Source organism: Crinia signifera, chromosome 11 (genome assembly GCF_055691185.1).
Source record: "Crinia signifera chromosome 11, ASM5569118v1, whole genome shotgun sequence".
In the NCBI taxonomy this organism is placed as follows: domain Eukaryota; kingdom Metazoa; phylum Chordata; class Amphibia; order Anura; family Myobatrachidae; genus Crinia; species Crinia signifera.
In genome coordinates this window covers 125,607,252-125,622,597 of record NC_139227.1, presented here as the reverse complement: position 1 = coordinate 125,622,597, position 15,346 = coordinate 125,607,252, and the positions used below count along the sequence as shown (strand labels likewise).

The 15,346-nt window shown below is 43.2% G+C and overlaps 1 protein-coding gene across 1 annotated transcript in view; it reads left to right on the top strand.

Moving 5' to 3' along the window:
• LOC146045121 (vomeronasal type-2 receptor 26-like) overlaps positions 1 to 9,329 on the top strand; it is a 48,564-nt gene extending 39,235 nt beyond the window's left edge. Inside the window, exons 4-5 of the mRNA XM_083163797.1 lie at positions 3,643 to 3,766; positions 8,147 to 9,329. Coding sequence (XP_083019923.1) covers positions 3,643 to 3,766; positions 8,147 to 9,060 — 1,038 coding nt within the window. The 3' untranslated portion in view covers positions 9,061 to 9,329. The remainder of the gene's footprint in view (positions 1 to 3,642; positions 3,767 to 8,146) is intronic.
• The last annotated feature ends 6,017 nt before the right edge of the window (positions 9,330 to 15,346 follow it).

The window sequence follows — 15,346 nt, the reverse complement described above, 5'->3', positions numbered from 1 at the left end:
AAGGCGGTGGTAGAGCGGACTATGTGTGTCATTCTGAGAGTGGTTGTCATTCTTTGTGTCAGACATCAATAGTATTTCAAAGAACAGAAATGTGTTGCAAACTGCTCCCAGGTGTCACCCACTGATGGGTCACTCCAAAGTGCTGGCTTCTGCACATTTACAGGAACCTGATGATGCATTTACAGGAGTCTGATTCCATGCAGCACCTGGCTTCTGTCATCGTGTAGAAGCCAGCAAGGCAGACAAGCCAATATCCGGGGGCAGCTCTTTTCTTGCAAACCCCCGGAGGGGTGGAAATTGGGGTTGGACAATAAGCCATACCCCTCCTGTAAAGCCACGCTCCAACCCCACAAAGCTATACCATCTTTATGGCAGCCGTCACACCTAGGAATGGAGAAGGGTGGCTTACTGTTTGCAGGCATCATCGTTGTTAGTATTTACCAGAAACACACACAGTGGGGGTTATTCTGGTTGGTCGCCGACCATCCAATGATGGCGAAGGCCCACACATATCTACAGTTGATCTGAGCAACCTTACATATGTGTGTTAGCTTGGAGGGGAGTAGGCGGGCAGCTGACATGCACATATGTACAGCCCGACCATCGGTCAGGCTGCGAACGTATTCTGGTGCTGAAAAAACAAAGGAAACTGTTAGTTCCACAAGTGCAAGCTGCCTCTCCTCCCAAATGATTACAATTCCTGCCATTTGTAGGTGCTGCTCCCTGTCTCTGGAACTCTCTACCTACACCATTTAGACTTTCCACCTCTCGAAAAAGCTACAAATGGGCTGTTTAGATCCACATTTTCATCAAACCTCTCTGTCTCTCATCCTAAGCCTCTGTTGCATGCTACCTATCTACCCAATCTGTGTCACCTTGTCTGGCTGCCTTCTTCTTTAGAACGTAAGCAGGGCCCTCTCCTCTCATCTGTTTTCCTTCTCTTACTTAGACTGTTGGTATACAATACGCCTTACAATGGCACCTAGCGCTCAGTTTTGGCCACCCTGGTGCCTTTTTCAGTTTCTTGTCCGTTGATGCAGCAATGTTTATATATTATGTATTTCTACTACATTGTTCTTGTTTTGTTCATTGTTGTATGTACTTTGTTAGGTGCCACAGAACCTTTGTGGTGCCATGTAAATTAAGGATAATAATAATATTATTCATGAATGAATATTATTCATTCATGCAACAGTCATATTTGAACTAGCATCACTGTGATTAGTATACTGCATTGTCTAGGTAAATGTACAAATTTATTTTTAAAATTAGATAGTGACTTAAAATTGACTAGTGACTTGGACATGGTCTGTAACATCTCACCATTTGCTTATCTCAGTTTTATTGCTCACTTTCTCTAGTGGGAGAGGGGCATTGGGTGCGGTCTTAATTACTAAAGTTAGAAACAGCTTTTACAGACCTACTTATTAGAGTATAGGAGGCTGACTAAGCCTTGGCTGGCTATAGAAATCTGGCTTAAGAAATTTAGTCAGAATTCAAAGTAGGAAGGTTCTAAGTAGGAATATACAACCGCACACTGTCAGCCTAGACTTAGCCTGGACAGAAACTGGACAGAAACTGAAGGAAACTACAATCAACATAAGTGCAACTCTTAACTGCTAAAACTTTGAATATTACTCTTTCTGCTTGCATGTGCACTGTCTGTTTTGAAAATGCACAGCTGTACCTTTAATGACTTCACCTCTCCTGCTCTTCCATTGATAATAGGTGTCCCCCAACATTTTATTCTTGGCCCTCTTCTTCTCTATCTCTACATGTCCTCTCTGGGTGAGCTTATTTGCTCACTTAACTTCCACTATCACCTCTATGCTGATAATTCTAAAATCTACCCCTCATTTCCTGATCTCTCTCCCTCTATCCTCACTCATATCTCCAACTGTCTCTCTGCTGTCTACTCTTGGATGACCCAGCGCTTTTTTAGACTTAAAATATTAAAGACTAAGCTGACCTCTTCCCACCCTCCTGCATAAAACCTGACAATCTCTCAACCTAAACTGTTTAAGCTCACTTCTTTCCCTTCTGTGTCACCCCAGTCTGTCTAACCCTCCCCTTTAGAATGTAAGCTCTCACGAGCAGGGCCCTCTCTCCTTATGTGCCTTTCTTAGAATATATAAACCTCTGCCACCCTGATAATTGCTTCAGTGTCCTGTCCCCTGGTGCAACTATCCATATTAACCATGTAATTGTCCTAAACTGTCTTGTGCTGTAATTTGTTATGTGTTTATGATTATAACTATGCTCTGTAAAGTGCCGCGGAATCTGTGTGCGCTATATAAGAAACTGTTAATAAATAAATATTAATTTTAAATAGATGTTAACTGAAAGGTCAAGTAAACGGTTTTATAACAATAAATATTAAAATAATACATTAATCTACTTTTTATTCTAATATTTATCACAAATAGAGCACCAATATAGATAATACAAATTCAAATGATTTTGATCCTTTAAATGTAAATAGCTTACAAAGAGAGCCCAAAAGTAATATAAAATGTTCCCAAAAGCTTCAAATGTAAAATATATAATTAGGGCTTATATTATATATGCAGATTAACATAACATTAAAATAAAAATGAAACAACATATAACTACATAAAGTATTAAAAGTGAAAATGCATTTACTAGGAAACTACACCTCCCACATACAGTATAAGAAAATGTAAAACTAAGTTAGAGTACTGTAGATTACAACAATGCATGAACCATAACATTTGGAATTTTAGTTATATGGTAAAGAAAGTGAGGATAAGTATGACATTTTATAAAACAAATGGTAAAAAATGTATGTACACTGTTGTTAATGGTCTAATGCAGTGTTTTTCAACCACTGTGCCGTGGCACACTAGTGTGCCTTGAGCTGTTCTTAAGTGTGCCCCCAGATCTAGAGATGCCAAAACCAGTTTACAGCCACCACCAGTTCAACTGTTATTTACTGGTCTCTTTTCATGAAAAGTGCCAATGTATTTTATTTTTGTTACCTGTGGGGACCAGTGTGATTGTTTTTTATATGGGGGCCAATAGTTTATTTTTTTTTCCTGCGAGGGCCAATGTGCGGATCTCAGGGTGTGCCTTGGCAATTTTAAAATCTTATTTAGTGTGCCGCAAGGTAAAAAGGTTGAAAATCACTGGTCTAATGTATTCTTAAGAAACAAAGATATACATCAAATTCAAAATACAAACAAAACTGAAAAACAGAAATCTAAAGTAATTAGGAATGTCCTCCCCGCCCTGTGGCTGCTGAATTAATAATATGTTTTATACTGTAGTTGTACATTTTAATTTAATGAAGGGACATATATCTACAGCATGAATGAAACATACATGGGGTGAGATTTAATAGGATGAGAGTTTCAGACAGTGAGAGATTTGGTGAGAAATCTCCAGGTTTTTTAAAGCGGCAATCATTTATACTGCAAAATCAAACTGGTTCTGCAGTGTAAATGATTGCCGCTTTAAAAAAACCTGGAGATTTCTTACTAAATCTCTCACTTTCTAAATCTCTCATCCTATTAAATTTCACCCATTGTGTCATTTCTGTGAATGGTTTTAAAATTTCTATTAAAACATTAAAATAAAACATTCTCAAATTATTAGTGCATAAATATCTTGTGTCCATTACAGATTCCAGACTCTCGATGCTCAGAAATGTGTTTGCCTGGAAACAGAAAGATCCCAAGACCCGGATTACATTCCTGTTGCTATGACTGTGTTCCATGTTCGGAGGGAGAAATATCCAATACAACTGGTATTTTGTTATATATATTGTTTCCAGCGAATATATTGTTTCAAATAATTCTTAATCAAATTCTTAATCATGTTTTTATAACTGTTGTATGTTTTTTTATATATGCTATGCTAATATGCTAATAACAAAATAAGGTGTGACACACCTTACAAATGAGGAGGAATTACCCTGTTACAACTGAAGGGAAGTAAACCTTCTTTAACTCTACAAGCGCTGGTTGAAGGGTTCACTCATTTACCTTTGTCAATTGTCTTTATTGTGGGGGATTGGAGAAACACCCCGGAGTGTGCCTATCCTAGCAGCTTGTTTTTTGCGCACTGTGGTGAATACCAATTGTATTTGTATATTTTCAAATTTAGACCCCTATTCCCGACATTCACCGAAGCATACACCACTCTTATCCCCAAGCCTGGAAAAGACCCACAACTGGCAGACTCATATCGCCCGATATCTTTATTGAATGTTGATTTCAAAATTTTGACTAAAATAATAGCAAACAGACTACAAACGATGGCCCAGGACCTATTCACCACACACCAAACAGGCTTCATCCATGGTCGGCACTCGGTAAAAGCTATTCATATGGCCATAGCGGCGGTTATGGCAGAGTCACAGAAATCCCATTCTGGGGGCATGCTGCTGAGTTTGGACACTAATAAGGCTTTCAACTGGGTAGCCTGGCCTCATCTATACTCTATATTAGAGAGAAGGGAGTTTGGGTCTACTTTTGTTGACTTATTAAAATACTTTTACACTCAACCGACCTAACAGAGAAGATATTTATACCAAGACTAGCGCAGATAGACACCAGTAAGCAGCTTGTAGTGAACACCAAGTGTCCTGTCAACATGAACACTCAAAAATAACGTGACAAATATAGCAAGATCGGTGACACCACTTAGCGCTAACTTAGTGATAATAGAAAATAGAGTAATGATCCAGATAGTATCCAGATTTTTCGGATACCTGAAACAACACAAATGATATACCCTTTCTCCCACGTTAGTGGGATTGATTGAGCATAAGGGTATATCAATATAAAAATATCATGGTGCAGTACCAAGTAATACAGAAGTTTTTATTATATACAGGGAACTCACAATTTGAATAGATTAAAAAAGCATATAGTCACAAATCCTTAGGCAAAGCTCCTGCACTTTCTTTTCCCGTCCAACCTTAGAGCCAGGTGGTGATTTGGAAGCTCCGGGCACCGGTATCCCAGGTCTCCTAATGGTCCAGGAAGGATTGGTTGCAGTCCAGCCAAAGTTCAAGAGAGTATGAGCCTCACTTAATGCATTTCGGATGGATCGTCCTTTTCTGAAGAAGGACGATCGGTCCAAAATGCATTAAGTGAGGCGCATGAGCTCCGTTCTCTGCCCCACGGAGGCAGGTAAAGAATCTGAACAAACAGATTGGGCCCCCCGTAGTGCAAGTAACGTTTAAAAACGTTTAATAAATCTCATAAAACACAGCAGTATTGAATGACTTTACCAAGGTTGGTGGCTCCATACACAACGCAAGTAAAAAGCTTTGTACTTGCATTGTGTATGGAGCCACCAACCTCGGTAAAGTCATTCAATACTGCTGTATTTTATGAGATTTATTAAACGTTTTTAAACGTTACTTGCACTACGGGGGGCCCGTTCTGTTTGTTGTTTGTTCAGATTCATATGTCAATGTTCTAAAAAAATCAACAGTTAATATACCAATATTAATCTAGCAAAAGCTAATAAATGAATGTAACAATTGTTCCATAATAATATCACCACTATAGTTCCAGAAAGTCTGTCATCAGGACGAATCTGAGTGTTCTCAACTCTTGTTGTTGATGCCATAAATACATAAAATCAAAGTAAGTTGATTAAGAAATGCACAAGTAAATAGACTTTCATTGGAATCTATACAGTAACTTCATAAATCTATTTTGAGAGCCATATAATGGCTGAATCAACTGATGCCAATGTGGAACCGTAGCTTGCAATGTCTGGCTCCCATAATGACCTCAAAGTGATATTAAGAGTAGGCATCCAGTGATTATGTCCTGAGATATATATATATATATATATATATATATATATATATATATATATATACAGCACAATAGCTCACCAAAGCAGGGGCGTCATTTGGAGACTTGCAGAAAGTGTTTCTTTATTCAGCAAAGCATGAACAAGGATTGTTCATGCTTTGCTGAATAAAGAAACACTTTCTGCAAGTCTCTGAGTGATGCCCCTGCTTTGGTGAGCTTATTGTGCTGTATATTTGGGGTACCCCCCCCTGGGAAGGCACCGGAGCGAGTTCTCCCCTACAGTGGGAGTGCCGGATTTCGTCTGGATATATATATATATATAATCCAATTACCCCACCACTATTGTGGGAGGGATTGAACACTCTCCTTGAAGAAATAAAGTCACATGTTTTTTGTAAAATGACAATGGGCGAGATTCTCTATTACAGAAATGCGGTAAAAACCCCGTTATCGGGGTTTTTACCGCATTTCTGTATTCTCTAACCCCCCTCCGCAGTGTCACCGCTGCTGAGGGAATCGCCAGCAAAAGCTGCCGGTTCCCTGCAGAAGCCTATGGGCTTCTTACCGCAGCGGTGTGTGAGGGATCCGTCACGGATCCCTCCCAGCATGCTCTGCGACCCGGAAGTCCAGCAACGGCGCCGCATCGCAAGGGACAGCTCTTACCGCAAGAGCTGTCCCTTGCGTTAATGACCGCATATTTTAGAGAATATGCGGTCATTAGAAATGCGGTGGCCGGCGAAGAGGGCTGCGGATTTTAGAGAATCCCGCCCAATGTCTATATTTATTGCAACAAGTTACATTCCATCAAGGCCCGACATTTCGGTCCATAACCGGACCTTTATCAAGGAGCCTAAAATACAATATGCACAAATCACATTTCATCCAGATGTATGCAAACAAACCAAATGGCAAAACATCTAAATGCATGAAATAAAAGTTACATATTTTGGAGATGGATCATCAGCGCATAATAGAGCTTTGCATCAGCCCTGGAGGAAGCAGGAACCGCTACAATATAGGTGTGCCCTGGCCTGGCTTTTATACCCTAGTGCAGGGGTTCCCAATCTTTTTCTAATCACGGCACCCTAGAGTATCAGAATTTTTCCAAGGCACCCCTAGGCCCCAAAATATGTATATCAAATTAAGTAGATTGGGTTTATATGTGGTTCTTAGGTTCAGTTATGTGGTAAAGGGCACGATTTGGTTCTCATTGTACACATTTTATGATTGGCAGCCACCAGCACTGGTTTTGTTCAGAAATAATTGATCATAAATAATTTGAATTGGTCCTGGACGACCAACCCGAGGCACCCCTGCAAGTGTCCCGAGGCACCCCAGGGAGCCTAGGCACACAGTTTGGGAACCACTGCGAATACGTGTCCTGTATGAGGTCTGATGTTGTAATCAGGTCTGTACATAAAGATGAAATAACCAATTTACTGTTGAAAAAGACTATCTTTTATCTAAGGTGAATAAACCTTTTGGTACTTATGTAGTAGCCGGGCGCCCACTAAGCAAATAGCTTAGTGTGCGATTCTGCGTAAGAAAATCGCATCACATGCAGTTTTTTGCATGCGATGGGATTTTCCTATGTAATTTATTCACTGCTCTCTGAACCTTGGGCGGTGTGATGAGATCGCATCGCATGCGAAAGCGATCGAACATATCGCAAAATAGCCTGGGATCGCGTACAATGTTATAGAATGCAATGCAATTTAAAGTACAAGACACTTGTATGACATCCAATGGGACTTAGGCACCCCCCCACACACACACACACACACACTATCCACGGCACCCCAAAGTGTGGCGAGCGGCTGCGGAACGCGTCCTCCCGACCTTTTCATACCCCCACCATCTATATCGGCGTGGAGTTGATGTTATATAGTGTGGCAAGCGCAGCGAGCCACCGAGCCCGAAGTATGGCGAGCCCCACGAGGGAACTCAAATTACATTACATGTATTCCACATCCGCTCGCCAGGCTTCGGGCTCGGTGGCTCGATACGCTCGCCACACTATATAAAATCAACTCCACACTGACGTGGATAGTGGGGGTATGAAAAGGTCGGGAGGACGTGTTCTGCCACCGCTTGCCATGCTTCGGGGTGGCGTGGATAGTGGGGGGTGCCTAAGTCCCATTGGATGTCATACAAATGTATAGCACATTAAATGGCATCGCACTCTATGAAATCGCATCGCATGCAAAAAAACACGTGATGCGATGCGATTTCACTACGGTGCTGTGCGTATGAAAATTGGGCGCCCAGCTACTACATAAGTACCATTTTTTTCAAATGCCTTTTGATGCTCCTAAAGTTCTCCTGTTTTTGTTCATTATGCCTTTCTGTAGATAGTGAAAATTGTATTAAATGCCAGGATAATGAATGGCCGAATGTAAAGAGGGATCGGTGCCTTCCTAGAAGTGAAGACTTCCTGTCCTACACACATGATGGAATCTCTGCAGTATTTATCTCTGCCTCAGTTGTCTTCTGCATTATCACCCATCTAATATTGGGGATCTTTATCGCACATCGGGATACACCTATAGTGAAAGCTAATAACAAGAACCTCAGCTTCCTTCTCCTGGTCTCCATCATGCTGAGCTTCCTCTGTGTCTTCCTATTCCTCGGCCGTCCTATGGATGTGACCTGCATGCTGCGTCAGGTCTCCTTTGGGATCCTCTTCTCAGTCGCCATCTCCTCTGTGTTGGCCAAGACTATAATGGTTTGCATCGCCTTCACAGCCACCAAACCCGGCAGCTTTTGGAGGCAATGGCTGGGGGTGACACTGCCCAATTGTGTTGTCTTTATTTGCTCATCTGTCCAAGTTCTAATCTCTATTATTTGGTTGTCTATCTCTCCCCCCTTCCAGGAGCTGGACACACACTCCTATCAGGGAAAGGTCATCATTCAGTGTAATGAAGGCTCAGTGATTGGGTTCTACTCAGTCCTGGGATATATGGGGATTCTGGCTACTGTGAGTTTTATTACAGCATTTGTAGCCCGGACATTACCAGACAGCTTTAATGAGGCCAAGTACATCACCTTCAGCATGCTGGTGTTCTGCAGCGTCTGGGTGGCCATGATCCCGGCATATCTGAGCACCAAAGGGAAATACATGGTGGCTGTGGAGATCTTCTCCATACTGACCTCAAACGCTGGACTTTTATTCTGTATATTTCTTCCCAAATGTTATATTATCCTATGCCGGCCTGAACAGAATACAAAAATGTATATGCTTCAAAATAGAAATAGATCAATGTAAAACACAAATCTAAGACAAATGCTTTAAATGTAGGTGCAGATTATTAACACAAATTAGGAGAATTTTTTTATGTTAAAAATCAAACACTAAATTATAAAAAGTTGTATTTTCTCTATAAGTTTCTATAAGTTAAAAAAAAGTTTAAGGAAATGAAAGTTGAGCCATCTACTTTAATAAAAGGCAATTCAGTCTCGTATATTCAATTTGGACAAATGGACTCATAATGAAATAAATATTTTCAGCAACGCTATTTCTTGTGAACCATGTTATAATCCATCCGGTACTTATGTAGTATCTCGGCGCCTGATTTTTTGATTGTTTGCCTTAACTTAAGGCATACAATCAGATGCGATGGACCCGATTTTTTTCGGAAAAATCGGGTCCATCGCATTGAATGCAACCAAATCGCATGCGATGGGATGGACGTGATTTTTACATTGGATTCAATCTTAAATGGTCCCTGAGACCCGATTTTACATTGGGTCCAATGTTAAATGCCCCCCAGACCCCATTTTTTATTGTATACCCACCCTGTTCATACCCCCACTATCCAAGTGGGCATGGAGTTGATTTTATATAGCGTGGCGAGCGCAGCGAGCCACTGAGCCTGAAGTGTGGCGAGCGCAGCGAGCCCCCAAGGGGACGCGGAATCATTTAAAGTAATCCGCGTCCCCTCGCAGGGCTCGCTGCGCTCGCCACGCTTCGGGCTCGGTGGCTCTCTGCACACGCCACGCTATATAAAATCAACTCCATGCCCACTTGGATAGTAAGGGTATGAACAGGGTGGGTATACAATAAAAAATGGGGTCTGGGGGTCATTTACCATTTGACATTGGACCCAATGTAAAATCGGGTCTCAGGGACTATTTAACATTAAATCCAATGTAAAAATCACGTCCATCGCATCGCATGCAATTTGGTTGCATGCAATGCGATCGACCCGATTTTTCTGACCCGATCAAAAATTCGGGCGTCCAGATAAAAATGTTGGCACCCAGATAATACATAAGTACCATCCATCCTGTTTTCATTTGTTTGTGGATGCAAAAAAAGTTTATTAGTAATTTAATTTTAAAATGGATTTTTTTCAAGCAGGATCAATATTGTAATGCAATAATAAAGCAAATTCAAATTTTACAAATCTGAAATTAAAATCTGCAATAATACACAACATACTCTGGAAACAACAGGGTAATCTCTTTTGATCGCTCTGCATCTCTTGGCTTCTGTATAAGAAGTTGCTCCCTGGGCTGTTTCAAAGCTTCATTTTGGCTTTCAGCAATAAAGGCATTTGATAGTCTCTATGATCTTGTTAATGGAATCCTCAGCTAGCTGATCGTTACTGCATATCCTCTTTGCCCTAGTAAACTGTGAGTATGGAAGGCCAAATGTCAAGTTCTTAGGATGAAAGCTTGTTGCATGATGATCAGTTTGTTTAGTAAAAACATCAGTTACAATTCTTCCAATTTGAACAGTAATCAGGACATCCCAAAAACTCACATTCTGTGTATCAACTGTATAAGTCAATTTAACAGGACTGCCACTACTATTTTGAGGTTCAACCACTGTAAACAACTCCTTGGCAGATCCCCTCCAAATCAAGAACAAGTCGTCGATGTATCTGGCATAGAACACAACCATGCCAGACACATTGATGTTAGTAAAAAGTAAATCTTTCTCAACCTGCAGCCAGTGCCAGATTAAGGTCTAAATGGGCCTGGAGCTGAAAATTATTAAGGGCCTATTATGCGCAATAATAGGGGTTGTGGCCAGCACCTAATAATGTGGGGGCGGGACCAGTGTTCTGGTTGGATGATCTGCTCATGGGTGTGTCTCTATTTGTGTAAATACTTTCAACTAATTATATATGCCTGGAAAAGGCAGGGAGCTGGCATAGGAAAAATACGGGGAAATATATTGGCGGGTGCCCTCCAAAAGGTGCACCCGCAGGACGTCAATGTCCTAAGATACTTGCGGGGGTGTGGCGGCACTCCAAAAATGACTGAAAGACAAAACTTGGTAGACAACATTTCAGCACCTTTTATGTGGTCACTTAAATTTACCACACCATATACCCCTTATACAAATCATGCAGCACAATAGTAACCCCTTATACTGTACTTGTCTCTTACACATTATGCCACATGGAATGAGCCAAAATTCACACTATGGCACACGGCAGGGCCTGTGCTAGGCTGTTCGGCGCCCTCCTGCAAAGTATAAATTTGCGCCCTCACATACTTTACAAAGGGACAGCGCACACCGAATGAAAGACATGAGGTCTCACAAGGAAGGGGCATGGCCACACAATAAAACCCCATTCCAAATTACACCGCACAGTACCGTAGCACAATTTTATTCATAATACACAGCACCAGTGCCGTAACTAGCCATTATGGTGCCCTGTGCCAGAAAGAGAATTGATAACTGCCCCACCACCACAGAGAACACAGGGAAGGCGCGCAGCAATAATGTAGGAATGTGGCTTTATAGGGCAGCGGTGTTGCCATATAAAAGTACCAATAACACAGTAATGCCCATTATACATTATGCCACACATCATGATGCCCCTTACACTGTATGCAGCACACCGTAATGCCCATTACACAATATAACGCACACCATAAAAGGGCTGAAACTAGGATTTCTACGGTGGCACTCGGCAGAAGTAAACCACCAGGCATTTCAAAGCTTTGCAATTGGATTTACATCTGCCAATATTCATACGAAGCCACACAGTATAAGCCAAATATCACATTTTGCACATTTACACTGGGGAATGGGGGAGTATAATGTTTAGGCACAATGGGGGTAATTGGGGTTAGTATGCATGGTTAAATGTTAGGGTTAAGCTGTGGAGAGAGAGGTTTAGGGTTCAGCACTTAGAAGGGGGTAGGGTTAGGCTGAGGGGAGGAAAAGGTAGGGTAGGGCAGGGTAAAGGTAAGTATACTGTCAGGATGGCCATGCTGGTATTCTGACTGCCAGCATCATTCTCCACCATCGGTCAGCTTTCTCTCAAATATGAAGTTATTTAATTAACATAATTGAATCAATCATTACCTCCCTCGCTATAAAAAAATATTAACTCCCATAATAGCAATTATCCCTTCACCCCCCCTCCATAACTTTCCCCCTTATACGTCCTTTTAAACCCTCCCCTTCCAACTTGCCTGATGCTGGGTCACAATTTGGCTGTGTTCTATACCCGATATTGATCCATGCCTTGTTGTAGAGTAAAGGCAGGCTGTTGGGCGGCGTCACTGGGATGGAGGCGGCACCAGACCAGGGAGGGGGCATCACCATTGAAGGAGGAGGCAGAGAGTCCCAGGGACGGCCTTGCTACGATGGGGGCAGGGGGAACCTAGGATATCCCGGCAGCGTTGCAGCAGAGCAAGCACCGCCGGGAGCACAGAAGGTAGAAGGCGCTATACATAATATCCGTGAACATGGCTGCGGAGGATGTGATTGCGGTCTTTCACCTGGCTGGCCGTACATCACTCCTCCTTTGCAGCGGTGCCGGTCTGTCATGTTTGGGGGTAGGGTGGGGGGCTGAGCTGCCCCTGTTCTGACGCCGTTACATGTACCCCTCCGCTGCTGGAGCCGTTGCCAGTCATACACTGTGACAGGCGCAGTGGCAGCCGGCAGCTCCACACATCACTGAAGACATCAACAGAGCCACGCAGCAGGGAGGGTGCCATTCCAGCCCAGCGTCTCCCTGCTTTGCAGGCTCTGCTGAGCGGGTAGCGCCGGCCCTGGCACACGGATTGAGTCAAAATTCACGTTATGCCACACAGATTAAGGCAAAATTCACATTTTGTCACATGGATTGAGCCGAAATACACACTATACCAAATAGATTGAGCAATAATGCACAATATGCTTCATAAATAGGGGCATTGCGCGCCAAAATTTTTTTTACACCATAATGCCCATTACATGTTTAGCCACACCCCATAATGTCCATTACGTATTATGCCAGACACCATAATGACTATTAAAAATGATGCTACATAAGTGCTGCTTACCAGGGGTTCCATGCTCATTGCCATGTGGGATTACATGCTCATTGCCAAGGGGGAATACATGCTCACAGTAACTGGGGGACAGCCACCGCCGGGCAGAAATGACAGCCAATGACAGCCGGGCAGAGAGCAGGGGGCTGTCCGGCTGTATTCAGAGCACTGCAGGTCCCGGCTGTTTGAAATAATAGCTCTTTTACACCAGAAAATGCAGAGATTTACATGGGAATATGGTCCCAGGATCATGCAGGGACATTCCCGGGCTTTAACACCAGCCTAATCCCTGCATTTTCTGGTGTGAGGGGGAGAGCCCCCGCCCCCCCTTTAACCAACCATCTATATCTTTGGAACCAACTGACCCATTTACATGAGACCAGTATCATATTGAAGAACTTTTAAGTGGGCTTCAAATGATTGAAACTGGGCTTTTTGGTTCCAGAGAAATCTTCCGTCAAACAACATGAACAGCCATGAAATTACATTTCAGAAATGAAAAAAAAAAAATCAGTTTAACTGCAATATCTCTGGAACAAATGAACCCATATGGACAAGCCTGGTATCAGATTGAAGGCCCAGCGATTTGGGTTGGACTGAATGATGCCAGAGGGGCAACTGGCAGCCGTCTGAACTGGGTGGGGGTTGATTTGGAGAGTGGGCCTGGAGCTGTAGCTCCATCAGGCCCATTGTTAATCCGGCCCTGCCTGCAGCATGAAAGTGTTGGCATATGCCGGGGCAAAATTTATGCCCATGGCACCTTCCGATGTCTGAATGTAGTATTTGCCATTATATAAAAAGTAATTGTGCGTCAGGACCATCTCTAACAAGCTCAGAAAAAATTCAATGTCAGGGCCCTCATACAAGTCATTCCCTTGTATCAGTTTTTTAACAGCCAATAGGCCTTGGTCATTGGATATGATTTTATAGAGGCTTGTGACATCTAAGCTGCAAAGTAAGCTCCCATCTGGGACTATCTCCAACTCATTCAAGCGTAAAAGAAATGCGATTGTGTCACGTAAAAAATCTGCTGTCGCAGTTGCGCAAGTTTGTAACATGGCGTCAATATAAGTAGATACGTTCTTAAACAAGGACCCATTTGCAGCTATAATGGGCCTGTCTGGTGGCGGTTGAACTCCCTTATGTATTTTGGGCTCTGTGTACAGTAGCGGCACTACTGGTTCATGCGGGCTTAGGGCTTTAGATAATTCAATGCTGATGATACCGGCAGAAACCGCCCCCTGCAACATACTGTCCAATTTTAGCTTAAATTGGTCTGTGGGATCCTTGCGCAGCAAGCGATAGACATGAGTATCGGAAAGTATCGGAAAGGTGTCTCTCAAGTTTAGCCATATAGTCAGGTAGATTCTGCAAAACAATTGTCCTGCCTTTATCTGTGGGGCGAATTACTATGTCTGTGTAAGAGCTCAAATCATTCAATGACGATGCTTCTTCTCTGGATAAAAAAAACAGTATGTTTCCCAGCACTAAGTGCTAGAAACAAACAGGCGCCTTAAGGGGATGTGGAGTCAAGCTGCTCACACTGGGGGGTGTCAAGTCCCCTGGAAATATAGAAAAGAAACAACAAAGAGGTGTGGTGGAGCGCTTAAAAATTAATTTAACAAGAATCAATTGGGTAGTACAACAATAAAAAAGGTATTTTTAATTTTATATAAAAAAATTATATAAGGGTACTACAAGCAGGGCAGACGCGTTTCTGCTGGGCTCCCGGTCTGGGCTCTCTAAACCACCTTTGGGCCAGACCTGGGAGGCTATACCAGCACCCTGCTACCCCTGCGTACCTCGGCCGACTGCCCCAGACGCCCATCCCTGGCGACAGTGCCGGAGAGCCGCTGGAGGGACCCCAACTGACTGAGGCCTTCCCTCAGGACTACAGCCGCGGCCTGGATTTCCGAGTTCCCCCGCCCGTGAAGTGACGCGGCTACGTGAGCCGCGACCATCCACCGGAGCTGCGGGACGGGGTGAGCGCCTGTCGCCCTCACCACCATCACCCCCAAATCCTGCCTCCCTCGACACCCGCCAGCGCACTCACAGGTGGCCTGTGGCCTGGCTTACCCACAGAGCTGCAGCAGTGAGAGAGAGATCCCTGAGGGGGACCTCTCCACGCTGCCCATCTTCCTGCCCTCCCCCCCCCTGGATCTGTTAAATTGAGACCTGCTAGTCTGGATAGGTCTGGGCGCCCGGCACTACCCATCATCAAGTGCATTATTACAAATGGGGCCCCCAAGACCGGAGTGATGATGACACCTGCT